Source organism: Callorhinus ursinus, unplaced genomic scaffold (genome assembly GCF_003265705.2).
Source record: "Callorhinus ursinus isolate GAN/ISIS: 27379988/994484 unplaced genomic scaffold, GSC_fseal_2.0 scaffold25, whole genome shotgun sequence".
Lineage (NCBI taxonomy): Eukaryota > Metazoa > Chordata > Mammalia > Carnivora > Otariidae > Callorhinus > Callorhinus ursinus.
The window spans coordinates 38,008,505-38,035,866 of record NW_027397087.1 but is presented as its reverse complement, the minus strand read 5'-3'; the positions used below and the strand labels follow the sequence as shown (position 1 = coordinate 38,035,866).

The 27,362-nt window shown below is 56.4% G+C and overlaps 2 protein-coding genes across 20 annotated transcripts in view; both read right to left on the bottom strand.

Annotated features, from left to right (window-relative positions):
* ISLR2 (immunoglobulin superfamily containing leucine rich repeat 2) overlaps window positions 1–12,839 on the bottom strand; it is a 16,503-nt gene extending 3,664 nt beyond the window's left edge. For 3 of the 8 annotated variants that reach the window (XM_073877347.1, XM_025884041.2, XM_073877353.1), the window contains exons 1-4: window positions 11,546–12,839; window positions 4,416–4,574; window positions 4,004–4,099; window positions 1,322–1,432 (exon numbers count right to left, since the gene is read on the bottom strand). The gene's annotated coding sequence lies outside the window, so the exon portion shown is untranslated. Of the gene's footprint in view, window positions 1–552; window positions 674–1,321; window positions 1,433–2,056; window positions 2,117–2,887; window positions 3,027–4,003; window positions 4,100–4,415; window positions 4,575–5,132; window positions 5,294–11,545 lie in introns of those variants that run through there. The other 5 variants (XM_073877348.1, XM_073877349.1, XM_073877351.1 and 2 more) reach the window with 5 other exon arrangements.
* A 3,183-nt stretch (window positions 12,840–16,022) lies between these two features.
* The window catches only part of PML (PML nuclear body scaffold), a 40,758-nt gene continuing 29,418 nt past the window's right edge, over window positions 16,023–27,362 (bottom strand). For 2 of the 12 annotated variants that reach the window (XM_073877343.1, XM_025884032.2), the window contains 3 exons: window positions 25,561–25,692; window positions 19,714–19,864; window positions 16,023–18,607 (listed from right to left, as the gene is read on the bottom strand). In XM_073877343.1, coding sequence (XP_073733444.1) covers window positions 17,820–18,607; window positions 19,714–19,864; window positions 25,561–25,692 — 1,071 coding nt within the window. In that variant the 3' untranslated portion in view covers window positions 16,023–17,819. Of the gene's footprint in view, window positions 18,608–19,713; window positions 19,865–23,824; window positions 24,816–25,147; window positions 25,467–25,560; window positions 25,693–25,756; window positions 26,937–27,362 lie in introns of those variants that run through there. The other 10 variants (XM_073877344.1, XM_025884033.2, XM_073877345.1 and 7 more) reach the window with 8 other exon arrangements.

The following is a 27,362-nucleotide window of genomic DNA, read 5'->3' as shown; positions in this document are numbered from 1 at the left end:
GCTTCCCTCCCCCTATCTCCCCCTATTAAGCTCTGCCTCCGCCAACCCATCTAGGGCAGGCCCTAGGGCCCCAGGAACCATCTCCTCTGTGCCCAGGAGTCTCTCTTGGACACGAGTGGGGCTCAATAAAAAAGTCTCAGGATTCAATACTTGCCCTCTCTCGGGGCCTTGACTTCCTTTTCTAGCGGACTTGTACCGATTCCCCCCCACACACACCTACCCCTTCAATCTGGCACTGGCCCCTCCAGAGGCTCGGCCGCTGACCTCTCAGTCCGCTCTGAGCTCTGCCCTGACACCTAGTGTGTTTCTAAGCCTTCGTTTAACTCCGTGACAAGGATACACAGACAAAGTATTTTTGTCCCTGACCTGTTGTCCTTCCTCGAACTGTTTGTCCCACGCACAGCATTCACACACGCGCCCATACAGTTACACAATACAAACACACGCTGGGCGCCGCCATCAAACTGCCAACTTCGGCAGGGGTTTAGAGGTTCACAGCACATTTCCTAGCACACAAACACAAAGACACCCAGACATGGACACACTGGAGACCTCATTGTTCTTTCAGCTGAACCCAGCATCCGTACAGCGTTCTCCCTCTCCTGTTCATTGTGCGAGCTGACAGACACAAGGACACGAGTCCTCACACGAACCGACCCGCACACAGGCACACAGGCGCATGCACAAAAGCCCTCCACTGAGACGGAAATCCCAGCGGATCGGCAATGCCGAGAACTTGCGGCGGGAGGCGGTCCCCGGGGCTGTAGACTTGCAGGAACCCCTCCCTCAGACCCCGAAACAGCCTGCCCTGGGCTGCAACTCCCTCGAGGGGAGAACCAAGGTTGCTGTGTCAACTTCCGTCTGAGGAAGGAGGTCCTCCCCCATGCATGGACTGGGAGCATTGAGGGGGATGTCACTAAAGATCTCCCCTCCCATCCCCGAAGATCCCAGGAGGCTCCCAGAGGGTATAGGAGTCCCCAACCGGCAGGTCAAGGTGCAGGATTCTGCCCCTTTTCTGCAGCTCCACGATGCCTTAGCACACCTCCCCCCCCACTGCCCCCGCCCAATAAAACCTTATCCCCAGCCACACAAACGCGCTTACATGCAGACTCGCCGCTCCCACCTAGGGCTCCCCGGTGGCTGGTTCGGCAGAGCCCCTCCCACACGCCCGTCTTTGGGAACCCGGGTTCCCCACGCTGCCTTTGCTTCCGGGGGAGGGACCCTCCCCACCCCTCTGTGGTCTCCCCCCGACAGCACCAGCGGGTTATAGTACCCCATGTGGGACCTGGGTCAAGGTTGTGGGGCAGTCCCCGCGGCTTACCTGCTGCTCGCTGACTCTCCGCGCACTGCCCTCGGACTGCAACCCCTTCGCCAGACTTGAGGTCTCAGCGCCAGGATACTGCCCAAGGGCGCTTTCCACATCTGTTGCTGGCTGTGGAAAAGACAAGGGTGGGGCAGAGAAAGGGACAGGTAAGTATGGGGACCTCCCTGGCCTTGAGGTCCCGCTTCAGTTTTTCCTTTCGCGTCTGTTCCCCCCACGTCTGGCTGGCGGCAGACTGAAGAGAGTCCTGGCGCGCTCCCGGCGCTGCAGGGACGCGCACAGCCTCTCCCACCTCCCGCATCATCCACATTTGTTAAAGCCGTAGAGGCTCTCCCTGAGGCTGAGACACGTTGGTCTCAAGGGGCGCCCCCCACACCCACCGCCCCCGGTCTGGGCTCTTCCCAGTTCAACGCACACCCATACCCCACGTCCCCCCACATTTACACATCTGAAGACGTTGTCACTATGCCTAATCACACCGCCACCCCCGCTCCCCGCCCCTCGCCTGCCACGTTCAAACACATTGGTACAGACACACACACAGACCTTCACACCCTCCACACAGTCGACCTTAGCATGTTAGAATTATCCATCGTCGTGTAATAATAACCGAGTCAATGTGTTGAGGCCCCCCTACGTTCCCGCACATTTTCAAAGGCACACCTTCACCCTTCACCCGGGACACTCACCATTTTCCCCCTCCCGCACGCAGCACACACATTCACGCTCACTCACCCTCACGCTCGGGTCCTGCCAGGGCCGGGGAGCTTCGCTGCTAATTGAATGCGAGCAGCTTTTACGCCCCGCAACACGTGAGACAAAACATCTTTGAGGAATTTGGGGGAAGGCAAGGCCCACGAAGGAAGGGGGGGCGTGTCTTTGCCTTTAAACTCTTGTTGCAAATGCGGGCTGTGGCACAAACAGACCTGAAGTAGGACCTGCTGAGCTGCGCGCAGCCGGGCTCGCGCGGACCCTTCCTTCCCGCACCCCCCTCCCCACTAGCAGCCTCCTCCCCCGAAGCCACGTTCAACACGATGCATAATTGATAGTGTTAGCAGAGCGCCTCACCCTCCCTGCTATTTTTGCTTGGATCTGGGTAGATGCAAGCCCTGGTCTCCCCTGCCCCCCACCCCCGCCAGTCCAACCCCAAGACGAAGAGGAGAGCGCACGACCCCGCGGGGTGCGCGGGGAAGCGACGCCTGCACCCTAGCCCACAGCCGCCCCTGCCCAGCCTCTTAAGCCCTACTCTTAAAGTCTCGTTTTTTGTAGCTAAACCAGCGCTTGAAACCCACGGCCCAACAGGCCGACCTGCGCGCATCGCCGGGTGCGGTGCGTGCGCAGTGTCAGCCTCCACCTCCCCAGTGGGCCGGCCTGGGCGCACCCAAGCGCCTCACCCTCGGGTCTTGCCAGCTACGGGAGAATGGGGGCACGGGGGCTGCAGCAGACAACAGCACCCAAAGGGATGGTTACAAAACGTCTGCTCCTCCAGAGCAGTGTGGGCTGGGAACTTAAGGCCCGAGCATCTCTCTCCCTGTCCCTCCCTCACCAACGTCTTCACAGCCTCACCAGCAAACGCACCGTCAACCCCACACACTTAGCCCCCAAAGCCTCCGCGGCCCGTCGCCGCCAGCATGTCTCACACCCTCACACAACAGCCGGCCTCAGCAGATTCGAATACTCGCTGTTCCCGACTCCCGCTCCCTGTCTCTGGCGAAACCCCGACATTTCTTTTAGCGACGAGGAGGTGGAGGCGCAGGAATGTCGAGGCATTTGGCTAAAACTCTCCTGCACTGCCCATTGCAGCCCTGGAAACAGAGTTGCTGGCCAGAATCGGGAAGGGGATACAGGCTCCGGGAGAGCCCCGGAGAGCCCCCCCACCTTCCCTGGTCCTTTCTGTAGACATTGAGCTCTCAGGGCACGCGCGGCCCCCAAGCCCTCACCCCGGGCCGGGTGTGGGGGGGGTGTTCTCTGGCGGTGGGTCGATGGCCCGGGTTTGGGAACTCAGAGGAGATCAATCTCCCGATTTGAGTGTTGAGCATTTTAATTAGCTGGGGAGGTGGGGAAGAGAGACGGGCGAGGAGCGCGGCAGCTAGACTACGACCAGGCGTTCTGAGGAGCCTTTGTAAATTAAGTATGAACCCCCACCGCGCTCGCACACTCCGCATCCTTCCCTCTGTCCTACCCCTGCGGTCGCTGCAGGTGGCCCAGCGGGCTGAGACCAGCACCTCTCGTTTGGACCAGAATTGAGAACCCAGAACTTCACTCCACCTGCCTGGGCCTGTGGTCCCCCCAGACGACGTCGGGGGAGGGCACAGGGGTGCCCTGAGAGGGATGGTGTCTTCAAGGAGGGTGAAAGGGCCAGAGTCCCTCTGCAGTGGGACAGCGGCGAGCAGCCCCCTAGCTCTGGGAATAAGTCCCTGCGACAGGGCCAGGGAGTGGCGCCGATGGTGTGTCTGCTTTGTCCGTGAAGCAAGGGGGGCGTATTGGGAACGCGGAGGGGGGCGGTTCCGCGAACCTCGGTCCTGGAAGAGGGGTCTGGGAGGCGAGGGCCCAATAGCGAGAATGGACAGTCAGGTCCCGGAGACTTCCCTGGGCGCGGGGGAGGGGCGCCGGCCATAGAGGCGGGGAGCGAAGCTCGGCCGGTGAGGCGCACAGCTTGTGGACCCTCCACCCAGTTTTCACCTTTTCTCTGGTTCTTTTGCCTTCGTCGTGGAGGCGGACAGGTAGACAAGCCGGCGAGGGACAACTTGGAAGCGTTGATGGACTAGAAGACAGAGGCTGGGGAGTAGAAGGGAGAATGGGCTCGCTCATTCTCCGCGGAGATCTTCCCAGGCCCGCAGTGACCCGCCCCGCCAGCGTCCCGGGAACCTCCGGGGCCAAGTAAGACCCCTTTTCCTTGGCTCGCTCTGTCAGGGATGCAGAAGCCAGGGGAATTCAGCAGGGAGACAGGGCTCCGGGGGCCAGGAGGGCGGCTAAGGATGTGGTGGCTACCCAGGCGAGGGCTCGGACTCCCGGGGCCCCCTGCAACTCCCGCCCAGTCTCCAGCAAGCGCTTTTGTTCCCCGAGCCTGCCCCTGGGGAAAGACAACCCTTACCCCCGCCTTCGACCCCGGAGCGCCCGGTGCCTGCCCTGGCAGAGTCCGCGGATGCCTGCGGTGGGAGCCACGACACCGGGATCAGCCTCCGGACTCAGCTAGGAGAGCACAGCACGTTTCGCCCAGCGCCGCCAGGGCGCGCAGGAGCAGGTCTGATGTCTATAATGTTAATAATGGTACAGTTACTGAGGGGCTGGGGAGCCGAGAGCGAACACACCACCCCCGCCGCCGCCCACGTCTTTGATCGTTAAAGAAACAGGCATCTAATCAGGTGCGTGGAAGTAGGTGAGGGGAGAAAATGGATTCAAGGTTCTAAGCCGCCAGAGTGGGGGGGTCCCAGAATCTGAATCTGTAGGATCCGGGCTCAGATTTTTGACCAGGCTGGCGTCCAGACCCTAGACAGACGCAGGAGCCCAGGGCTGTGGCTCGGGGCAGATTATTGCGGATTGACTTCTAACTTCGACTTCTCGGACCCCGACGGTCCGGAAGGTGGGGTTAAGTTGAAACCCAGTGGACCCCCCGCAGTCCTTTCCGTGGCTGTGAGGACGCAAGGTCTCGGTCCCAGGCCTGGTTCGTGAGCGCCCCCTGCTGGACACCGCTTGCCGGGCGCAGAGGCTGGGGCAATGGCTGCAGGAGGCTGGAGCCCCGCACTAAGCCGTGCGCTGTCCGCGGCTCTGCGGTCCAGCGGCGCAATGTTCCCGAGAGGGGGACGCTTACCCAGGCACGGAAGCTTTCCTTCTCATGCCCACTCAGTCTCCGTCCCGGGAATCTGCAACCTCTTCTCCCCTGCCCAACACAGGCACAGCCCCCGCTTCGCACCCCATTGTGTTCCCTGCACCCAGGGCACAATAGGCACCCTCTGAATCCCCGTTGAACGAACAGTCCCTGGCGCGATCCAATGGGCTTAGTTCTCCAGGGAGGAAACCTTCCTGTATGCCTTCCTCACCAACATCCAGCACCCACCCCGGGCGGGGTGAGCAATTTCTCTTTGAGTCCTGTAGGAGGGTTCTAGAACACAGACCCTAAGTCTTATGACTTTGTCAGCGACCTAAAATGTCCGAGATCTGAAAAAGAAAATCTGTTGGCTCTAAGAGGGGCAAGAAAACAAAAAACAAAACAAAACAAAACAAAAAAACAAACCCTGCGAATCGGAAGTAATAGATGTTTAATGAAAAGTTCAGGACATGTAACTTTGTGCAAATGATTCAGTTGCAACTAGCACGTGGGTGATTTAAGGGATGGGGGAAGGCTTCAGAAAGTCAGAAAGCCAGGGCCCAGATGGGCATCAAATACTGGCTGCATTGCAGCCAGCTCAGGAGATAATTCCCGCAGATGCACTCCGGCAGGATCTCCAAAACACTCACTGCTCCCACCTTGAAGCTCTGCAGTCTGTCCCCCTGCCTCCCAACACACATTCACACTGTGTTCCTACCTCTTTCCCCAAGAAGCTGCTTTCTTTTTCCAATTTCCAGCAGAAAGCTTCTGGGAAGCCAGTCCCCGTTTATGATAACCCCTCCAACCTTCCATCTCTCATTCCCCTCATACACACTCAATGGAGTGGTTAGGAAGGAAAGGTTTTATCATCAGACTCCACCAGGTACTAGCTGTGTGACCTTGGACAAGTTACTTAACGTCTCTGTGCCTCAGGGGGAAAAAGGGCGTAAATAAGAATATCTATTTTATTAGGTTGCTGTGAGGATTAAATGAGTCAATGCATGCAAAGCACCTAGTACCTAGCACTTAGTGCTCAGAATTTAGTTATTTTTTTCAACAATAGCCAGTATTAGCCGTTATTACTGCCTTCCAGAGTTGGGTACAGGTATGATGAGATGTTCTGCTACAAGGCCCACATGCTTGTGTCCTGCCTCCCCCACAGGGAGAAGGACCTTGGCCCTGCCCCAGTATGTCTCTCCTTACTCCCTCCCCACCTCACTCCTTAGGACATAGGCAGCAATCAGAATTACTATTACGACTGGTAAAGATCTCTAGTCTCAGATACTGAAGCTCAAATTCTCATGCCTGTAGCTGTCACCAGTGGGCCTGTTTGGAAAGAGAGACCTGCAGCTGCAGCCCTGGTGGAAGGTTTTTAATTAAAACCACAATCTGTTTAAGTATTTATTGGGCTCTGTGACTTTAATTATTTTCCAGGGAAAAACAACAACAAAAAAATCCACATTTGCATATGGGAAGACTGTTGATTTCAGAGGAAAGTAGCAACCTGTGGCAGTTTGCTGGAGGCAACGGGAGGAATTTCCTGAGTGGTTCAAATGAAGCTCGACATTATTAATAATCTGGGATCCAGTCCACAACCTTCCTCCTAGTGCTTTCATGAAATTAGCTTAACGTGCTGGCAAGGCCCTTTATTGCCATCAAAATTAACGACAGCTCTTCCAGTGGCATCTCATGTAATTATCTGCGTCTGCGCTTGTCTCGCTGAAGCTGGGGAACTCCTGCCTGGAACAGGCAACACTCCTGCCTGGGAGGGGCAACATGCTTAGCTGTTCTACTCGGCCCAGGCAAGACTGGATCTCCCCAGAGGGGGGCGTCGGGCCGCCTGCACAATAGGGTGAAGCAGGTGAAGGAGGCTTTCAGTCCGCAGACAACAAAATTCCCATCTTGACGGGAGGAAAGGAAGCAGGGCTGGCTTCAGGGCTGGTTGGTTCAGTGGCCCAGTGACATCAGCAGGCCGATTCTGTCTCTCTCCTCTGCCACCCTTAACGGAGCTTCTGCCTGAGACTCGTGTCCCTTGATGTCACTGGAGGGCTTCAGCAGCAGCTGAGGTGACAGACTCATAGTGGAACAGAGAGACTGGATTCTCTTTCTAGAAGCCACAGCCTCTCCTTAGGTCTTATCGACACCTATTGGCTTAGGACTTCTCATCTCTGAGCCAATCAGTGGTAAAGGGGATCGAATTGGTTGGCTGAGAGTAATCATCTAGCCCTGAAGTGGATGTTGAAGAGTCAATCCCAAAATTATCGACAAGCAAGAAATCCCCTTTAAAGAAAAGTTGGTGGTATGATCAGAGCAATCTACTATTGTGTCAAAATGAACTGAAATGAAACTGACCAAATTATAATCAACCATACTAGACACCATATTAGACAGTAAACCATATGAGACACCTTATCTGGAGATTAGACCAGTCTATGTCCACCATCTGTGACTAGGATCCGGGCGCAGTGTGTGGCCAGGATTAGGGAGCTCTCTGGGGTAGGTATCCATACAAGCTAGAGAATTCTCTGCTTTCACAGAATTCTTGAAATGATAAAAATTTGTTCTTGGAAATGCCTGTGCTGGGATCCAAAGCTATTTTGGGAGCCGTGGAAGCTTGAGTCTTCAGTTGGATATTTATGAACAGGAGATGTTTATGAACTCAAAGATGTTCCTACATGACTTCCAATCCTGAGCACATTGCCGGGTCCCATGGCAGGGAAGAGAGGCACTTTGCTGTCGAGGTGGAAGACAGGAGGAAGAATTGTCCCCAGGTCTTCCGGAGAATGTGGAGGAGCGCAAAGCTGCCAGGTTCACAAAATCCTTGTGTGACCTTAAGCGACTCCTGTCCTCTCTCCTTCTAGGTCTCCATGCTTGCAAAGATAGGAGGGCGGGCTGGGTGAGCTCGGAGGGCCTTCCAGTGCTGCTGATCTCTGAGACCCTGGCTCTGGGGTGCTGTGGATTTAGAAGGAGCCAGTTTGCAGGTTGAGTTGGAGCATCTAGGGGGCCTGTGCCCAGGCTTCCTGCAGGAGGAAGTCTTTGGAAAGTCTGGCAACCATTGCTTGCCTTCTTCCTCATGTCCCTGGACAGTTTCTTTGTTTTCCCTCCCACCGCACTGCACCTGCCTCATCTATCAAGATCATCAGCGCACCTGAGCCAGGAGCTAACCGCCCCCTGCCCCCCAAAACTGCTCTGCATTGCTCTGAGGGCAGGGGGAGTCCTCTGGCTACAAAACACATCTTGAAGGCCCTTCACATAGTAGGATTCAGGGCGCACGCGCGCGCGCGCGCGTGTGTGTGTGTGTGTGAGACATCATTAGAAATTAAATCTGATCCCTGCATATTCAGGAGCCTGGTGTGTAGGCCCAGGAAGAAATGCCAAGGCTGCCAGGGGCTCCCTGACCGGTGGGGGCATGCAGAAGCAAGACACAACTCTTCAGTTCCGGCCACTCCTCTCTGCTCTGTGACCCTCTGTTCTCCATTGCCTGGTGTCATCAGGGGAGAGAGGTCACAGTAAACACGTATTCTGAGACCCTCCTGAGCTCCCCATGTGGCCCCTGTCAGAGACCACAAGGGCAGGGCCCAGGGGCATGGGGGACTCCTCCTCTTTCATACTCCAGGCTGAAAGCTCCTGGAGGGTCACCCGGAGCCTTCTCATCCACTGTCCCCATCAAAGCCAGAACAGCGCAGGATGGGGCACTTGGCAGCACAGCATAAACTAAATTTCCTCCGGGGTATCTTTAGTCTCTCACTGTCAACAGGCTCTTCCTTTGTTTTTGAAAAAGGTTTCCCAGAAGCAGAGCTGTGACAAGGATTCATGCACAAGCCATGTATGAGGAAATTTCTTAGCAGAAACCGGCAGGGTTCGAGAAGGGAAGTAGGAGAAGAAGAGGAAGAAGCCAAGGCAGCGTGTGATTTCAGGAAGTCTCAGCCTAGGCCTGATCCCGGGGAGTTCTAGGCATAAATCACACCTCAGAGTTTGTACTGATTTAGGCAGGAAAGTTCAGCCTCCAGAGATGCACAGCAGTCAGACATTGGCTAGGGCTGCCCCCGGGGTTGGAAACACCAGGCACTTGCCCCTCTCTGTGCCGGTGGGGGACAGTCAGCTCCAGTAGCCGAAGGGCAGGCCTAGGAAGAAAGCCACAGATGTGAGCTGTCAGAAGCCAAGCCCACGGAAGCCAAGGGATGGGCATGCAGAAATGGGTCTGCTATGTCCTTCATTCTACAAACCAGAATCAAGCCTCCCCCATGTTGCCAGGTGCTATGCTTGGCATGGGGGCAGCTGTGAACCAGGCGGATGCTGTCTGTCTCTGCCCTCCCCCACGCAGCATGTTCAGGTCTCCTCAGGTGTGTGAACCTTGGGGCTTCTGGCATCCCAGGACAGGCTCCATCTGCTCCAGCGGGTCACCTGGGGCCAAGACTGGGTCTGTGGGCCTGCACCTGCCTCAGAGGGAGGACAGACGGAGCTGTCCAGCGTCACAGGGCACCAGAGCTTGGGGCCCGGGTGCAGGTCCCCTTATCCCTACCCCTTCACTTTATTGGAAGGAAGACAGGCCAAGAGGGGGGTCCCAGCAGCATGCGGTTTCTCTGAGATGCTCTCCCAGGGTAATCTGGTCAAGGACAGGCCGAGCTTGGTGGCCAGCACTGGTTAAGAGGCCCTTGAGACTCTCAAGCCGAGGTGGCCTCTCTGACGGCTGTTTCTGGGTGGGAAATGTGCCCCCCCCTCAGGTCTCCTGTACCCCGCTCCAGTGCTCTTGGGCACCAGAAGCAGAGCCCTACCGTGCCTGGGAAAGACTGAGGCTGTGCCCTCAACTGGAGCATGTCCCAATTACTAACAGCATGTCCCAGAGAGAGAGAACACCTCCTGCCAGGCAGCTGGCTGGGGCAGAGATTTGGAGGAAGGACAGCCCTCCCTCTGGTGGCTCTTGGCACATCCACTTCTGTACCCAGATGAGACCAATTCTAATGGCCATGTCTTGGGGACAGCCAGGTGCAATTCAGTATAAGGGGATCCAGAGCACGAGGCCAGGGAGTAGGGGGCTGACCCTGCTTTTCCACTGACTTTCTGTGAGACTTTCGGAAAGTCTCTTGCCCTTCTTTGCCTCAGTTTCCCTTCCTGTGCCATGGTGCTAGACATCCCTCTCCACCTGCCTGTCTCAGCTGGGACAGGAGCTTAGATCAGTCACATTCTTGCTCTCAGGCCTGTCCCTACCAAACCTAAAAGGCAGAAGCATCCTTCCAGCACAGCGACCTCCCAGGAGGGACAGCCCCCTCCCCTAGTTCTCTGCAGCGTCCTCTTTGAAGTGCTCCAAATAGGTTTTCCCTGCGTGTGAGCCAGTGAATGCCTCAGCCCCATCTCCCTGAGCCCTTATCTCCAGCCCCAGCTGGAAACTTGATGTATTTATTTGCTCCTCCCAGGACCTCGTCCGTCCAACCCACATCTCCGCTGGTGCTGCAAAAGCGACCTTCCTGCAGATGGCTGTGTCTGGTAGCCAGGTGGGGGCTGAGCAGGGAAGGGAGGGCAGTAAATCCCTCCAGCCTCCAGCCTGCAGGGTGACTTCACTGTCATCACTGTTGTAGGGGTAGAGGAGACAGCTGAGGCTTGGAGAGGTGGGGACAGAAGTACCGAGAGAAGTAGTTGGGGATAGGATCTCTCAGGTCTTAAATGGGCTGGAATCAGGAGAGGGAGAAAGGGAGAGAAAGGGGGGAAGTGAAAGAGAAGGGATTGGTTGGGGCGCCTGCGTGGCTCAGTCGGTTAAGCATCTGCCTTCGGCTCAGGTCATGATCCCGGGGTCCTGGGATCGAGCCCCGCATCGGGCTCCCTGCTCAGTGGGGAGCCTGCCTCTGCCTCTGCTGCTTCCTCTGCTTGTGTGCTCACTCTGGCTTGCTCTCTCTCTGTCAAATAAATAAATAAAATCTTTAAAAAAAAAGAGAGAGGGGATGGGGAGGACAGGGGAGAGGGAAGGGAGGAGGGGAGGGGTGGGAGGAGGGGAAAAGGAAGGAGGAGGGAGGGGGAGGGCAATGGAGGGGAAAGAAAGGAGGAGAGGGAGGAGAAAAAGAGAGGGGAGGGGAGGGGAGGAGGAGCAGAGGGCAATGAAGGGAAGAAGCCCATAGGGCTTTCTGGGGGTCAGCACAGTGTCTTCTTTAGAGTACCGGACGTATAGACTTATTTTTTATCCAGCGTTGCCAATTCACAGAGTTTAGGGCTTTATGTATGTTATCTCATTAGTCCTCATCATTTCTGAAGTATGTACTACCACCCCCAATTTGCATATGAGACCACAGAGGCTAAGTAGTTTGTCCAAGGTCACACATAGGATTACGAATCAGGTCTCTCCAAAGCCCGTGTCCTAACCACCCGGCACCCTTCCCCACTCGCAAGCAGACTCAACAAGGACCCCACCACAGGCCCAGCCTCACCTGCCCTCGGCCTCCTCCCTGGTTCATCTGATTGTAGAATCAGTTGGCTCTGGTTTCAGCCAGGCCTGTATAGCTATTGAACTCCAGGAGAGAGTCGGCCAGGAAAATTCGATCCCCAGGCCCTCTGCACTCAATCTGGTCAACAGTTTCAGACAATCAGACAGGTGACACTGGATTTCACTGTTATGTCCTCTCACACTTGTTTGGCTGGCTAGCTTTGTGGAAAATTTCTGAGGTTAGCTAGCTAGCTTTTGTAATCTGCTTGGCTATCAAGTTTGTGTATTTATATTTATAAACTGACTCTAGAACATTCCAGGCAGCTGGTCTTTAAAGAATTCCTCAGGGCTGAGTTTAAGGAAGTTCCCTGAGCCAAGAATGAAGGAATTTTCCCTCCACTTGTCAGCAAATGCATTTTCTAAGGGTGGGTAGAGACTTCCAAACTTTCTGGTTTTTTGTTTTGTTTTGTTTTGTTTTGTTTGAGAAGGGGTGTCTCAGCTGAAATTCTAGACCCTTCTCTCAAAAGAGTCACTTCAGTCATCCGCTTTAATCAAATCTGAAGGGTCTGGAGCTGACACCTGGATTTGGATACAAAATTAAATGATGGCCCTGTCTCCATCTCTCCCCAAGCCCCAGCCTCAGCCACCAGGCTCAGCCCAGGACCAAGGCTCCAGGCAAGTGTGTCCTTACAGACGTCTGCTCCTGTTCCCTACCAGTTCCCTGCAGCCCCTTCCCACCTCATTCCCATCCAGGAACTAAGCCATGTGGAGGGGTTAACACCCACCAAGGACTCTTCTTACTTGCATTGTAACTGGGGATGGGGCCTTACCCTAGGTCATACATTCTCAGCAGAGACAATATTACCCCATAGAGGATGAAAATAGGTTTAAGGGGTCCCACTAACAACCTTAGATATTTCGATGGTTTCTGACCCTCCAAAGGACCACAGTACATAGACATATAGTACATGTGTGTAAGGAAGAAGTAAAATGATCTCTATTTGCAGATGACACGATTTTGTACGTAGAGAATCCTAAGGAATCTACAGGGTATATGTAGTATTGAAATTACACTGGAGGGGGGGTCATGACTAGGTAAAAATATGTCTAAAGAGGCTCCTTATGGGGGTAATAAAAATAAAAAGGTTGGAGAAGCACTGCTCTAAAAGAAAAAAAAAATAGAATTAGTAGAAATTCAAGTGCTGGAACCAGAATGTTGGGATGTTAGCTTTCTAAAGCTTGAATTTCACCTCTTGTGAGACCAACAGCCGAGGAGGGTGCGGGAAGGAGAGGGCAGAGGGCCGCCCCCGCTCCCCTCCCCCACCCCCTCTCCCACCCCCCACCCCTCATCGGCCTGGCAGTGCACCTGGCAGCTGTGGGCCACAGATGGCTCCAGTCTAGACACAGGCGCCCTGCTGGGTAGACCCCAACCCTGCCACGTACAAGTTTAATGACCTTGAGCAAGGTGCGCGACCTTCCTGCTCCCCACCCCCACCCTGCGTTCATCTGCAGAAAGAGAGTGATGACGTAACCGCAGAGGGGTGCTGGCAAGACTGCAGGAGATTACCTGTGCTAAATGAGAAAACACTGAGAAAGCGCATTGAGAAACAGAAAGCACACAGTTACCTTCCAATTGTGTCCGCTGGGGGCAGTATTCATCAGCTCAAGCTGGAGGCCCTTACTCCCGGATTGCACCAGGGTTCTGCCTCCCCACCCAGGGTTCAGTGAGCTCAGGTGGAACGCCTGCACATGCTTTTATTTTATTTTAATTTTTAAAAAGATTTTATTTATTTATTTGAGAGACAGAACACGAGCAGGGGGAGGGGCAGAGAGAGAGAGGGAGAAGCCGACTCCCCTGCTGAGCAGGGAGCCCAATGTAGGGCTCAGACTCGGCGCTCGATCCTGAGACTCTGGGATCATGATCTGAGCTGAAGGCAGACGCTTAACTGACTGAGCCACCAAGGCACCTCTGTGGGGTGCTTTTAGAAGAGGATGCTGGGGAGGGAGGCAGGCCACACTTAGGGTGCCATATGAGGGGGTTCTCAGAAGCTCCTACCCCTCCACAGTTTCATGGACTCTGCAGCTGCTAAAGTGACCTCTCTGTAGCCTCAAGAGTGACTCTAATTCTGTTCCTTTTGATTCTTAACTCCATTGCTAACCTCCATCACCAAATGTGCCCCTAAATTTTATATAGCCCCAAATCCTAACCTGAGGCTTTACCCCAACTTCTAACCCCACCCCATCCTTACCCCAATTCTAACCTGGGCCCTGACTTTAGCTGTAACCCTCATCCTAATTCCAATGGGAGGTAACCCAGGATTTCCCCAAATTAAGTCACAAATTTTGCTATACCTGTGTGCCTCCTGAGCTTGTGGTTACCTAATATTTGTCCTTAAATTAGACCTTTAAGTAATTCCACTTTAGCATCATTCTGAGCAACTATATTCCAGAAATCACCGTTTTGATATGCTGGTTATATTTTTTTCTAATAGATGTTAAAATAAACACAACACGGTTGACGTTTTTTGAACTTCTCCACGCACTATCTACCTGAAGCTACCTCCCATACCACCCGCAGGGTGCCGGGCACTTACGAAAAGACTGAGCGCTTTGGGAGCCTAAGCCCCACGCCCCTCCACTCCCCACCTACTGGAGCTGCGCCTTATCGCAGGGCCAGGCGGGGCTGCAGCGCCCCCTGCTGGCTGAGTCTGAGAGCCGCTCCAGCTCGGCTGAGTCTGAGAGCAGCTCCAGCACCTCCCCTGTAGGCACAGGGGTTGGGGACACGTGGGCTGTGGGGTGGACACAAGCCTGAGGTCAGAGGATCCAGGAAGAGGGGCTGGACCTGCTGGGAGCTGTAGGGTGCAGGGTAAACTCTGAGAGAGGGAGAATTGCCAGGGTAGGCCCTAGGGGTCCGAGCAAGTCTGAGTAGGAATAAGGATGAAGTGGGGCAGGTGGGGACTGGAGGAGGAGGGATGGGGGAGGGGGCCGGGTTCCTGGGGGTGTGAGCCCTTGGGCCTCAGAAGGAGGCACCAGAGCAGGTAGGGCTGGCCACGGCTGAGCTGTGTCACTGGAAGGCTGTTCCCTGCTTCAGGTACGTGGGGCTGAAATCCCCCATTTGGGTGTGTTGGGGACACAGAGCCACCCACTTCTCAGCCACTCCAAGGTCGACTCCCCTGCTCTCCTCCCTGACTGCCTTGGACCCCCACAATTGTCTGCTCTGCTCTTGTTTTTTCTTCCCTGAAGCCAAGCTCATGTATATTTTTTGCTAAGAGCTAAGATCTATTAATTTCTTGTAACTCATGAAGCAATAAAACTGTCGTCTTGGTTGTCTGTAAAAGAAGATCTTAATGTTTGTGTGATTCTTCATATATTAAAAACCTATTTCCACATTCTCTCATTGGTTCATGCAGGAGCCTGTGAGGGAAAAATGATTGATATGATCCCATTTGACAGAGCCAGAGCCCATGCATCAGTGAGCTTGACACACCAGACCAGTCAGAGGCTGTGGTGAGGATTGAAACTCAGTGTCCTGAGGGGCGCCTGGGTGGCTCAGTCGTTAAGCGTCTGCCTTCGGCTCAGGTCATGATCCCAGGGTCCTGGGATCGAGCCCCGCATCGGGCTCCCTCCTCCGTGGGAAACCTGCTTCTCCCTCTCCCACTCCCCCTGTTCCCTCTCTCGCTGTGTCTCTCTGTCTCTGTCAAATAAATAAAATCTTTAAAAAAAAAAAGAAAAAAGAAACTCAGTGTCCTGACTTCAAGCCCAGCAAGTTCATGGTTAGCTGACATGGGTGACTCTGAGATAGGATTCAAACATGAGGCACAGGGGACCTATTTGGAGTTGCTCTTAGAGACTAAAACTCCAGGACTGGAATTTGGGCATCTGGGGCAGGTAGGTGGGGTTAAGGGTGGTGGCACTGATCCAATGACATCACCGGGCTGCTCACCCAGGCTTGGGGAAGGCCAGTCCCCCCACACTGCCTGTGCTGTGGGAATCCCTGCACGTACTAACGTGGATTCCACTGGTGAAACCCCGGACAGCGGCACGTTAATTACACATTTCTAATGTCCTGGGCTCCCCTCCCCATTGTTGGGGGTTTTGCCACCTGTGACTCTGGGGACACACACAGGGGTGCAAGATTACCCAGCAGAGAAAAGAGATGAGGTTCAGACACCCGTCTCTGGCTCCAGACGCCCTCTAGGGGGTAATTCGTGAAACTGGTGCTTCTTTCCCTCCATGTGCCTCTCCTTTGGGGAGATGATCCCTGACAGGCCCACCCTAGGTCTCCCCCTTTGGAATGGGGGAGCTCACATCTGTGAGGCCCTCAGCACTGAACAACAAGGGGCTCTCAGCTTTGCTGAGTCCCGAGAGGATGTGATGAAGGGCAGCTCTTCCATGTCTGGGAACGTAGCCTCTTCCCCAGGTAAGAGGCTGCTCAGTGGCTGCTGGGGCTGGCTGAGCAGTGCTGGATCGGTGCATCAGACTTTGAACATTCACATCTTTATTAGAGGCTGCATAAATGGAGAGAGGGCAGAACAGCCCTTTGTTGTAAAACCTGTGGTCAAGCACTCTGCAGGTAGCAAGCACGGTGGGGCTGGAAGCCAGTGGGCGCCGCCCGGGTCAGGGTGAGGCTGAGGGACGACGCTACGAACGGTGGCCCAGGTACTGCCTTGCAGTTGCCGAGATGGTTATCACAGCTAGGCTGCGGCCCCATCAGCCTGTTCCCACAGGAGCTTCTGAGTCAACACTTGCTTTGAACTTGAATCCCATTTTAAATGCATCAGAGTTCACTGGTCGACCAGCACTCCCACTGTGGTAGCCAGTTCCCATGCAATCCCTCAGTGCATCTGCAGGGCACCTGCTGGATGGGGGCTGAGGTGTGGGCACGCAGACCTCAACCCTGTGAAAGCTCGGGCAATGGAGGCTGGAGGCCTGGGCTGTGTCCCTGTGGCAGGAGGAGCCAAGGAAGAAGGAAGGAAGAGGAGCAGGGCGGGGACAGTGGTTCTGCTGGTCAGAGGGAAGGCCCTGACCTGCCTCTGTTCTGCCGCTGACCTCTGGTGTGACCACAAGGCTGGGGGCCTCAGCTTGGGGCTGAGAGCTAGGGTTTAAGTTGCAAACCGCCCTGCCCACTGCCTCGGTGGCTTCGGTCCATGTCTAAAATCCCAGAATGACAGAGCTGGATGGGAGCCCATTTAGCGGGTGGGGATGCCGGAGTTCAGGAAGGGGTCTTTTCCTAGGTCACCCTCCATGTGCCCAGTAGGGCCCAGGACTTACTCTGCTACTCCACCCTGCTGCGCTTTTGGGGAGCAGTCTATCAGAGTACTGGTTCTGAGTCTTAGCGGGTATCAGATTCATCTGAAGGACGTGCTAAACCAGTTTGCTGGGCCCACCTCAGAGATGCTGATTCCAGAGGTCTGGGGTAGAGGCTCCCGGCGGATGCCAACGCTGCAGGCCCCTGGTGTATGTGGTACGCAGCACTGGATTAGAGGACATTCCTCAGTGGGGCTGAGGTGAGCAGCGCAGAGAGAGCAAAAGCCATGCTGAGAGGCTGGTGGCCTGAGGGCTGAAGAGCGAAGCCTAAGGGGAGGTGTCCATACAGCCAGAGGAAAGAAGCAAGCTTGGAAGGGTCTGATTCTGGAAGGAGGAACAGACATGAAGCAGTAGCTTCTGTCTCTGCAGATATGAGGCTCTTTGGGGATGAAAATGCATTTTTGTCCCCAGAGCAGTGAACAGAGAGCTGGCCTTCAGACAGGCAGATGGTGGGAGAACCCAAACTCATGACAGCAGCTTGGTTTGAAAGGCACTTTGTGTACCCGTGGGGTGTTGCGGGCAGGGTCTCTGGGGGCTGTCAGCAGGTCCCCTATAGGGGGCAGTGGCTGGAGGTCAGGGAGGGGCTGCAGTGACACTCACGGAAGTGGCAGGTTGGGTGGCTGGGGACCACTCAGCCCAGAGGCTGGGCCTTCTTTACCCCGTGGTTTTGGCTCCTGGAGGAGAGGGGCCCAGGGCTCGAGGGAACCAACCCATGGGTGCTCCCAAGGCCTGAAAGGGGATCTGGTGGCCCCTGGGGAGTTAGGACTTGGACTTGCTTGGACTTGGAACCTTCTCTGTGGGGTTTTTAGAGAACGGGAATTTGGTCCCAGAGAACAGATTCTGGACCAAATGACAACGGGGTGCTGGGGGCCAGGACCTGGGAATGCAGTGATGGGCAGTGGGTTGGGGGGGTGCTGGCTCAGGGACCCCCTCCCTATCCCCAGAGATTCCAAGCCAGTCCGGGCTTCCTCTCAGCTCTGCTGGCACACCCTCTCTGCCAAGCTGTGGCCAGCGACAGGGTTGGTGATGCCTTCTGCCCGGGCAGAGACGGGCTCCTCCGACAGGCCTCTGAAGTAGGTGCTCAGAGCCTGCAAGTGGCCAACGCGCTGGGCAGGGGGTGACGAGGCGGGGGGCAGGCTCAGGTAGCGGCTGTACTTCCGCAGCCCCTGCTGCGGGTCGCGGCGGTGTGCGGCCAGCAGCTCAGCGAAGCTCACGTTGTGGAGGGCCAGCAGGCGGGCCTGGGCACGGGGCAGGACGGCCGCCTGCACCAGTGGCTGCAGGGACGCGAAGCACTGCAGGCTGCTGAAGGAGTAGACGTGCTGAGCTAGTGGGGGGCCTGGGGAGACCTCGAGGAGCCGGCACAGGTCTCGCATGGCCAGCACGGCGGCCAGGGCGCTGCGTTCGCTCATGTTTCTTGCCAGGTAGGTCTTGGCCAGGCTCTTGAGCTTGAAGCTGCTGGCCCCAGGCACCCGCTCCTGGATGAGGGGCAGCATGGCCAGGAAGCCAGAGATGGCCTCCTGAAACTCCCACAGCCTGTTCATGTCTTCCAGGGCCCGGAAGAAGTTGGGGAGGCCAGGTCCCCACAGCTTATAGCAGGCCAGGATGGGGCGGCGCATGGAGCCCAGAAAACCAAGGAAGTGTTGCAGCCCCACCTCCAGGGAGACGGCCTTGGAGTACATGCTGAAGAAGGCCTCGGGCTGGATGAGCACGCGGAACTCACTCTCCCGGTTCACGGCCGCCAGCTGGCTAATCTTCTGGGCTGGGCAGGAGAGAAGGGCAGGGTGAGGCCCCGGGGGCATAGGGGGGCGGCACAGGGCGGGAGCAGCGGGACCTCTGGGGTTACTGTCCCACCACACAGAGACCCCACCTTGGGGCCTGCCAGCAGGAACCACACATCAGCCTCCGAACGTAGCTCTACCCTGGCTCTCGTGGGGTCAGGGGGCAGAAGGCGAAGGCTGGCTGCTCTCCAAACACCCACCACTCACCTGTTGGGAGTCCAGCTGCACCCCACCCCCCTGACCCTGCCACCTGCCCCAGACTTTGCCAGTTTAGAGCCAGGTCCCTCCTGCCTGCCTTCTGTTAGCCTCACCCACCTGCACTTGGGGGCCCTCTTTGTCTCCCCTGCATCCTCTGCTCCCTTCCCCAGCCTCCAATCCCATCGGTCACTGAGCCAAGACTCTTGGCCGGTCAGAGCCCTGGGACACACAGTCTACCTGCCCAATCTACTCCATTCAGAACGTGGCTCAGAGCTGCCCTGTGAGGTCTGCAAATGACTTCCCTGTCCTAGGCCCACAGCACCACTTCTGCCTGGCTGGGCTGGCCCCGTGCTGGGGCTGTGCCACAGGGCAGGCTGGGCCCTCCGGGTTCAGTGAAGGGCACTGCAGGTAAGCACCATGGTGAGCTGAGGGGCTTCTGGGAGAAGGGGTCATCTTTCTCCATGATCTTGGCTGTCAGCCTCCCTGTGCGGCCCACCTGCGGAATGGGCTCTGTACTCAGAATGCTACAGCCAGGGCTTAAGGCCTTGCTTGCATTGCTGGCCTCATCGTGGTGACTTTCCACATCGTGTTGTTTCTGTTTAGAGGTGTGTCGCCAGGGCTCTCTAAGAGAAGCACTGGTCAGAGATGAGCTCATGGAGGCACCTGCCTCATGCTTTCAGGCGCTGGTCGAGGCAGAAGTCTTTATTCTATCAGCCAAGTGGGACAGCTGGAGTCCCAGGGGGGATGCAGCACTCTGTCTGCTCTCTGGCTGTGGCATTGGCCAGAGCTCTGGGCTCTCCCGGGCCCAGAACATAGCTCTGCCTGCACTTATTTCGGGGACTCAGAGACTAAGCTAGAAAGGGGTGGGGGTGGCCACTGGAGAACCCACTTTCACTGTCAATCTTGAGGTCAAAGAAAACCAGGGGCCTGTCTTCTGCTTGGGGGTCGGCGAGGCTCTCATCCAGGACCCTGAGGGAGCTGGGGCCCTCCAGCTGGAGGTCACTGGACTCGCTGCTGCTGTCATCCAGCTCTCGGGAGGACTGCAACACAGAAAAACCAACAGGTCAGGGGGCCGGAGGGCGAGGGTGCATGGTGGCAATGCGAGCATGTGCCCGTGAGCGTGTGTGTGTGTGGGTGGGTGGGTGTGTGCATGGTGTGAGTGTGGGGACATGAGCAAGCTGGTATGTTTGGGGGCATCTGCATGCACATGAGGGAGAGCAGGGTTTTGGGAAGGGGAAGGTGTGTGTCTGAGTGTGTGCATGAGGATGTGTGCACATGAATTGATGTGTGTGTACGTGAGAGCCACGTGTGAACCACGCGGTAGTGAGGAGTGAGGCTGAGATCATGCAGGCGTGTGTGTGTGTGTGTGTGTGTGTGTGTGTGAAAGCACAAGTATGGGAATGAATGCAGATGTCAAATGTGTGCATCGGGTGTGAATTTGTGAACCGGTGTTGACAACTGTGTGGGAACATGAGCATATGTGAGTGAGTGTGCACCTGGATGCATGGTGCTGGGCAGGGAAGCTCAGGGAAGGGGCTGTTGCTAGAGGGGTCTGCTGCTCCCTTCTCTCTCAACAGACTCAGAAGAAACACCCTGGACTTGGGGCAGGAGGAAGGAGGCTCATCCCAAAGCTCAGAAGTTTCTCCGGAAGCGGCCAGGAGCCTGGCTCTTCTTGTCTCCATGGCCAGCTTGGGCCCCACTGTCCTACACAGAGGGGGAAGGGAGGGCCACTCAGCCTCAGGAATGCCACGTCAACGTGGACACACAGAACCTAGAAGCGAGAGCCATGGAAAGAGAAGTCTCAGGGCCCGGAGGCCCTTTGTCATTTAGCATCCAGAAGCCGGCTGCTCAGAGAAGCCTCAGGCCCAGGGATCCTCTAACCTGGGCACCCAAGGCCCTGTTATCTCCAGCACCCAGGCAAAAACAGTTTGAAAGGCCTCAGGGGTGGGGGAAGGGCTGCAACTCTGTGAGGCTCCCAAACGGCTGCAGCTGGAGGGCGGTAGAGCCTCTCCCTAAAGTGAATTGCTCAGCATCCACCAGGTGCCACACCCAGAAGGTGTCTTTGGTGGCCTGCTTAAAGCTTCCCGGGGATGCCACCTGCGGATGTTAGCCAGAGACCAGGAGGAAAGGACATGGCTGATGCCACAGGGCCACGTGTCACAGGGCTGGGAGTACTGCTGGGACAGAGTCCACAGCAGACCTGGGGTCCTTCATATTTCCGGACTGCCTCTAGCAGAGTGATGATGCTGGCCTCCCCGGGGGCTATCTGAAGCCTCCAAGAATAAATGCTGGCTTCTGGCTAATGTCCCTGGCTCGGGAGGGAACGAGCATGGGTTTAGGCCCTCTTACTCTCCAGGTGAAACATTTTAACAAAACTTCAGCCAAGAGCGAAGTCATTACTAAGCACAGGTACAATGTGCTGGATTTTCCTAGGAGTGCCTGATTCTTACTCTTCTTGCTTTTTTCATAGCCCTACCCCAGGCTCACCAACTTCCTTCCAGTCACTGATAGAAAAGACATTCACTATGAATCCACCTAGAGCTGGTCTTGCTTACAGAAGCCTGGGAGTGAGGGGATTCTACACATAAGGCCCTAATTAAAGTCTTGGTCAAGCGCCTGGCATATCCGTATCCTCGACTTGGCCACGCCTCAAAGGTTTATTCTGCATGCCTTGCTCTGAGTCTCTGTCCCGCGGTCCCAGCTCCCTTTCCTCCCTGTAAGGAGCCCTCTACAGGTGTCCTCCTCCAAGTTGTTGGCTGGTGGACCAGAGACGCCACCTCCCTTCCCCGAGGGAAAAAATCCAGGTGTTTTTTTTTATCTTCAGCCTTCCAGACCTTGCTCTTGCACTTGGGCTGGTGGAAAGAGCTGGACTCCTCTTGCTGTGTCCTCTCCAGAGCCGAGCTGACCCTTTTCCCGAGTCCTCTGCCACCCGCTGACATGGCACACGGAGCATTCTCTTCTTCCTTCCTTTTTGCTCCCAACGTAATTGCAAAAACCTGTGCAGTGGCCCTGAGTGCCTCCACATGTCTCCTTCCTTCTGGAATGTCTTCTCAGGCCTTAGAGCCCTGGTCACCTCTTCGGATAGCCTCTTCCCAGATTTGAGCTCCCTGGAGAGCAGCAGAGCTGCGTCTTTTGGCTGGCTCCATCTTCATACCAGGGTCATTTATGATGGCCATCAGAATCTCATTTTTAGGGCCTCCCACTGTCCTGGGGTCATTTTCTCTTTTATAAGTGGTGCAATGTCTTTCATCCAGCTCCCTTAAAGAAAGGATCCCCCCTTCCGCCGAGCTGGTCAATGGCGGGAGGGCTGGAACTTCCAGCCCGGACTCCTCTTCCTTTCAGGTTCCTCCTCACCCTTGGGGACTCCTGTCAAGTGCAGCCAGCGCATGGGGATGATCTCGCTAGAACACCTTCCACTGAACTCCAGCCGGCCCATCCACTTAAGCGCCCTCCCTGCCTTAAATCCCAGCAACACGGCCAGGAAATACCAGCGTGCTTACGAAAGATTTTTCTAAAGACCCAGGTTTAACAAAAGGGCAATCTGCGCAAGAGGCTCTGGGGCAGGATGTCCTCCTGCCCCCTCCCCGCTCACGATTGGAGCACCACTGCTGGGCTTCCGTCCGCAGTCAGGGGAACTGAGTGTGTAGGTGGGGAGCGTAGAGGGATAGGCGCAGAGACCCGGACCCAAGCCAGGAAAGGGCCTTTTGTTGGAAAAGGCTTGAGATCTGCGGGGAAGGGAAAAGGAATGGCGGAATGGGAACCGGCGTGGTGAAGATGAGAGTCCGAGTGCACGGCCTGGAAAAGTGAGAAGTGGGAAGTTCCAAGGCACTAGGGAGTGGGCATGATGGGAGCTGAAGAGGACCTGAAGATGTGCTGCTGGGAGTTGGGAGTCAAACCCCCTTTAATATTCTTTGAAATGCAAGTAAATACTAGGCTTTATTTCTTTATTGTACTTGGTTAATGGACTGTTTCTTTGACTGCAGAACTGTGGTCAGACTGAGCCCCGGGGAGCCCACGAGGTTTTCAGGAAACACAAGGAACTAAGAGACACCTGTGGCCCGGCTCGTGAGCTACAGTTCACTCGTCTCCAGCACAGATCAACTTAGCAGGGCAACTGCATTGTGAATCCACACAGCAGGCCTCCCGGTAGCACCAAGCACACCCACAGGAAGCAGCCAGGCTGACATTTTAATCACCTTCCACAAGTCTAGGAGGTTTCTCTGGGAAGATCCAGTGTCCCCCTCTCCCCTGCTTGATCCTTTCCCAGCATGTACTGGTCACCTCTGTTGAAGGCTGATACATACACGAATCACAGACAGGCAACTGAACCTCCCAATTCAGTGGTTCTCCCCTTTTTGGCTACGCAGTAGCGGCCTCAAAAACTCCAGATATTCGGATTGCACCCCAGACCAGTTCAATTACAATCTCTGGGGGTGGGACCCAGGAATCTGTCATTGGAAACAACCCCCCATCTCCCCCCAAAGATTCCAGTGTGCAGCCAGGGTTGAGAACTACTGTGCTACTGATTCACTCCACGCTTGGTCAGCAGCCACTCAGACAGGAGCCAGACTCTTTGATATTTAGCATCTGGTCACCTGAAGTTGTCTACACAGTACCCACCATTCATTCTTATCAAAAATCCCCAAGTTCCTGAGGAACCCTCTCAGCACCCAAGCTTCAACGACAGCTGCGATCAGTTTGGCAAGACACACGCATTGCTTTTTTTTTGCAGACACAAAACCCCAGCTCTGGCAAAGTCTGGAAGCCCCGAAACACCTCCCATGTATCTGTGAACCGGGCCATCCTGTCCGCTAGCCTGCGGCCCCTGCTGCCTTCCGCCCACTGCTCCGGCCCCCTCTGCAGGCTGCTGCCCCTCGGGGACCATGGCTCCCACCCTCTCAGACGAGCACCGGCTTCTTTTCCCGATACCCACACACGAGCGGCACGGCCCCTCCCGTGGATCGGCTGTCCCCCCCACAGGCCTCCCTTCAACTGCTGGCCACCACCGCCACTTCGGCCATGGACCACCCTCTCCTGCTTCCACGTGGCCCTGCTCCTGCCGGACACTGGGGCCAGCCACCTGTCCAAGGGTAGGTGAGAGCATTCTATTTTTTTCTGCCTCGGACCCTAACACGGGGCTCGCAGCAGAGGCACTGCTGACCTGCCTCGTGTTTAGTCGCCCACCGTCAGGCCTGGCCTGACCCCTCCAACCGCCTCTGCCAGCTCACAGATCGCTCTTCCTGAGCAAGCAGCCTCTTCCTGAGCCTCGCCCTCCTGGCCAGGCCTGCACCAGAGCCCACAGGCGTGTCTCGCTAGATTCCAGCAACTGACAGAGCTGCAGCCTGGGGATGGGGGTCCCTACGCAACCCGGTACACTTGGGGAATGTGCTCTTTTCGTAGGCCGACTTTCACACGTGTCAGGTGGGATGAAGGCCATGGAGGCGGAATTCAGGGGTATGCAGGAGCCTGTGGCACCTTGCCAAGGATGCCCTGCTCCCCAGCGAATTCGCTGCAGGTACTCTAGGAGCACCACGGGTCCGGAAGGGGGCACAGGAGGTGGGTGAAAAGTGCACGAAGGGGTCCTCATTGGTTTTCTTTGTAAATGTATGTTTTTTAAAGTTTGGGACTCATAATGCTTAATTTAAAAAACGTGCTGTCCGAAGAATTCCAACACAAAAGCAGTGGTCCTCCAGCTCTCCCCCACCCCAGAGCCGGTGGTGTCTGAAGGTGAGCGGCTGCTTCTAATTGTTTTAACTCTTCACCACCTAAAATGAGCTTCTCCCACCTTCCTTGAGTAACCTCAGACATCACCTCACGCCTCCCTGCTGACGCTGCAGCCAGACTGACACCTGCCCCCCAAGACTGCTGGTTTTGATGCCTGCACCCACCTCTCACCAAGTCTGGCGAGACCAGTGGCGTTGCCATCCTTTCTCAGAGTCTCCTTCCCAGGCTTCTACCTCTGCCCCAGGTCAGTTCCGTTTTAGCAGTTTTCTGGGATGGAAAGAAGTGCCCAGGGTTCAGAGGAATGTAGACTGCGGAAAGGTTACCACTGAAAACCTGACCGGCGCTGAGGAACGATTGAGAGGGGCCTCTGCTCGCGAAGCCGGGCAGATGGGGTGACGTACCGAGCAGACAGCAGAGGAGTCTGAGGGATCTATGGGGCACCTGAGCACGGACTCTGGAGGGCCACAGGCTATCTATCCCGGTCTGGCCGCGGCAGTGAGCACCCGGCATCAGCAGCCTGCGGGCACTAACTGAAGCCACGGGCATGGCTGAGGCCACAGGAAGGACACACTAGGAAGAGAAGAGGGGCTGCAGCTGGAAGAACAACATGGAAAAGAACAGAGGCCTGAGAGGAAGGAGGATGAGGAGTAGCAGCTGGGGCTACAGGAACCGGGGTGGGGAGGGCAGGGTTCTTTGAAGTACCTGAGAGCTTGAGGGGCAGAAAGCTGTGGTCAGAGTCCCTGTGGGCCAGTTCTCGGTATGGTGAGGTGCAGGGTAGGGGGCCGTGGGGCTGGGGGCTGCCGTGGAATGGGGTGAAGACCCCGGAGAGGTCAGGGTGCTGGGTGTTGAAATCACCCAGAAAGAAGGCCGGCCCTGGCTCAGGAGAGTCCCCCTGGGAGGCAAGGGCTGGAGCCTTCCCTATGTGGGGGGGAGGCAGGAGGAGGTGTGAAATGATCTGGGGAAAGTGGGGTTCCCCTCAAGACCTGGAACCTCAAGGCACAGGGGACCTTACCAGATGGTGGGACCGACACAGTCCAGGAGGCACAGAAGGCCGTGACCCACCTCCCACAGGGTGTGGGAGAAGAGGGGACGTGGTAACCCCACCAGAGAACCCCGTTTCTGCGCAGGGGGGACACGAAGCCACCTGCAAGAGAAGAGCTAAGTCCAGCAGGGAAGGTGATGGTCATGGAAGAAGGGTTTGCAAGGGCAATCTTTCAACAAATATTTATTGAGCAGCCATATCTGCCAGGTCCTGGGATCGACACAGTCCCTGCCCTCGTGGGCTTAGGTCCTGGCAGAGGCCTAGTGGAAAGCCTTGGGGTGTTGGGATGGGGCAGTGGGAGGTGTAAAGGGCGACAGATGCTTCCTAGTTTTGAGCAAAGAGGCCCGGGGATGTGAGGAGCGGTGGCCCGAATCTCAGTCATGCCCTTTCCAGGAAGAGGGCTGACGTCCCCCTGCTGAGTCCATGTAGCCATCCCTTCCTGGGTCTGCTCCCTGACCACAATGCACTGAATGCCTACGGTGCGCAGGGCCTTGGGCGCAAGGGCCGGGTCAGGCCCAGCAGCGGGGTGGAGCACGGGCCGAGTGAGTGGCCACACGGTTCCAGGAGGATGGTGGCCAGCAGCTATAGAGGGAGGGAGGTGCTCAGGGCTCTGAGGCCTGTCTGAGGGGGGCCGGGCTGGTGGGGGAGACGTTCTGGAGGGCAAAGGAATGGGAACACAATTGGAGAGACCTCCAGCAAGACCCGTGTCAGAATCCCTGGGGGAGATTCTTGCCCTAAGAGTCTGGGGTGCTCTGCCTCCCTCCATCCCCCCTGCTGAGAGAGGTGTCAAGCTGGGCAGCCACAGAGGAGAGAGGAAGGGCAAAAAAGTTGTTGAGCCACTGGGCTACGTTGGGGGAGCCCCGGAGGGAGCAGCCGAGGGAGCGCACTGCTCCCCGACCCCGGCGGTGGTGGCGTTGGCCTATGGCCCTCTGGAGGTGGCAGGGACCCCCCTGGGCATCGGCGGGATGGCCGGGAGGCCCCGTGGTGGCAGGGGTGGTGGCCTGGACCTTGGGGGGAGGATAAGTCCACGTGGGTTTACAATACACTTTGAGGGGCAAGCGGAAGACGCGATGAAGATGGGCGGTTCTTTGTGCTCTCCGTGGCAGGAAGCTGGTCCCGCGGCGGCGGCAGATGGCAGCGTCCTCCTGGTGACTGGCAGACTGGCTGGGAGACTCGGCCTCAGGGACTGCAGCTTGCTCAGTGCGATGGTGGGAAGCCCAAGCCGGGGGGCGGCATGTGCCAGGGGGCAGACGGGAGGCCCGGTAGAGGCGGTAAGCTCCTCGTGCTCTTGGCAGGGGGTAGGCTGGCGAGGAGTGTGGTGCAGCGGTCTCCGTGGGCTCCATGCACTTTCCAATACAGAACCTCAGACTGAGGGCTGGAAGGGACCTCAGGGGCCACCCAGTCCAACCTTTCACTCTGTTCAGATCCCCTTTGCCCCAGCCTCCATTAACCAACCTCCAGGGACGGGAGGGTCGCAACCCACAAAGTTCCATTGGGGGACAGCTTTCACGTTCTTTCTTAGGGAGTGAGAACTTGCCTATTTGGGCCCCGTACGGTGCTGCCCACGCCCTTGCGGCCCTGCACTGACCCTCACTGGCTGCGGGTAACCGGGGTACGGGCTCTTGTTCACCCTCCTCGTTGAGGACTTAGAGTTAGAGAACATGTAAGGAAGCTCCAGACAAAGGCATTAGCTAGTCCAGAAACGAGACAGGGCTCTGGAAGGAAGCACTCTAGCAGCATTTCAGAGCACGTATGGTTACTGAAGGCTCCTG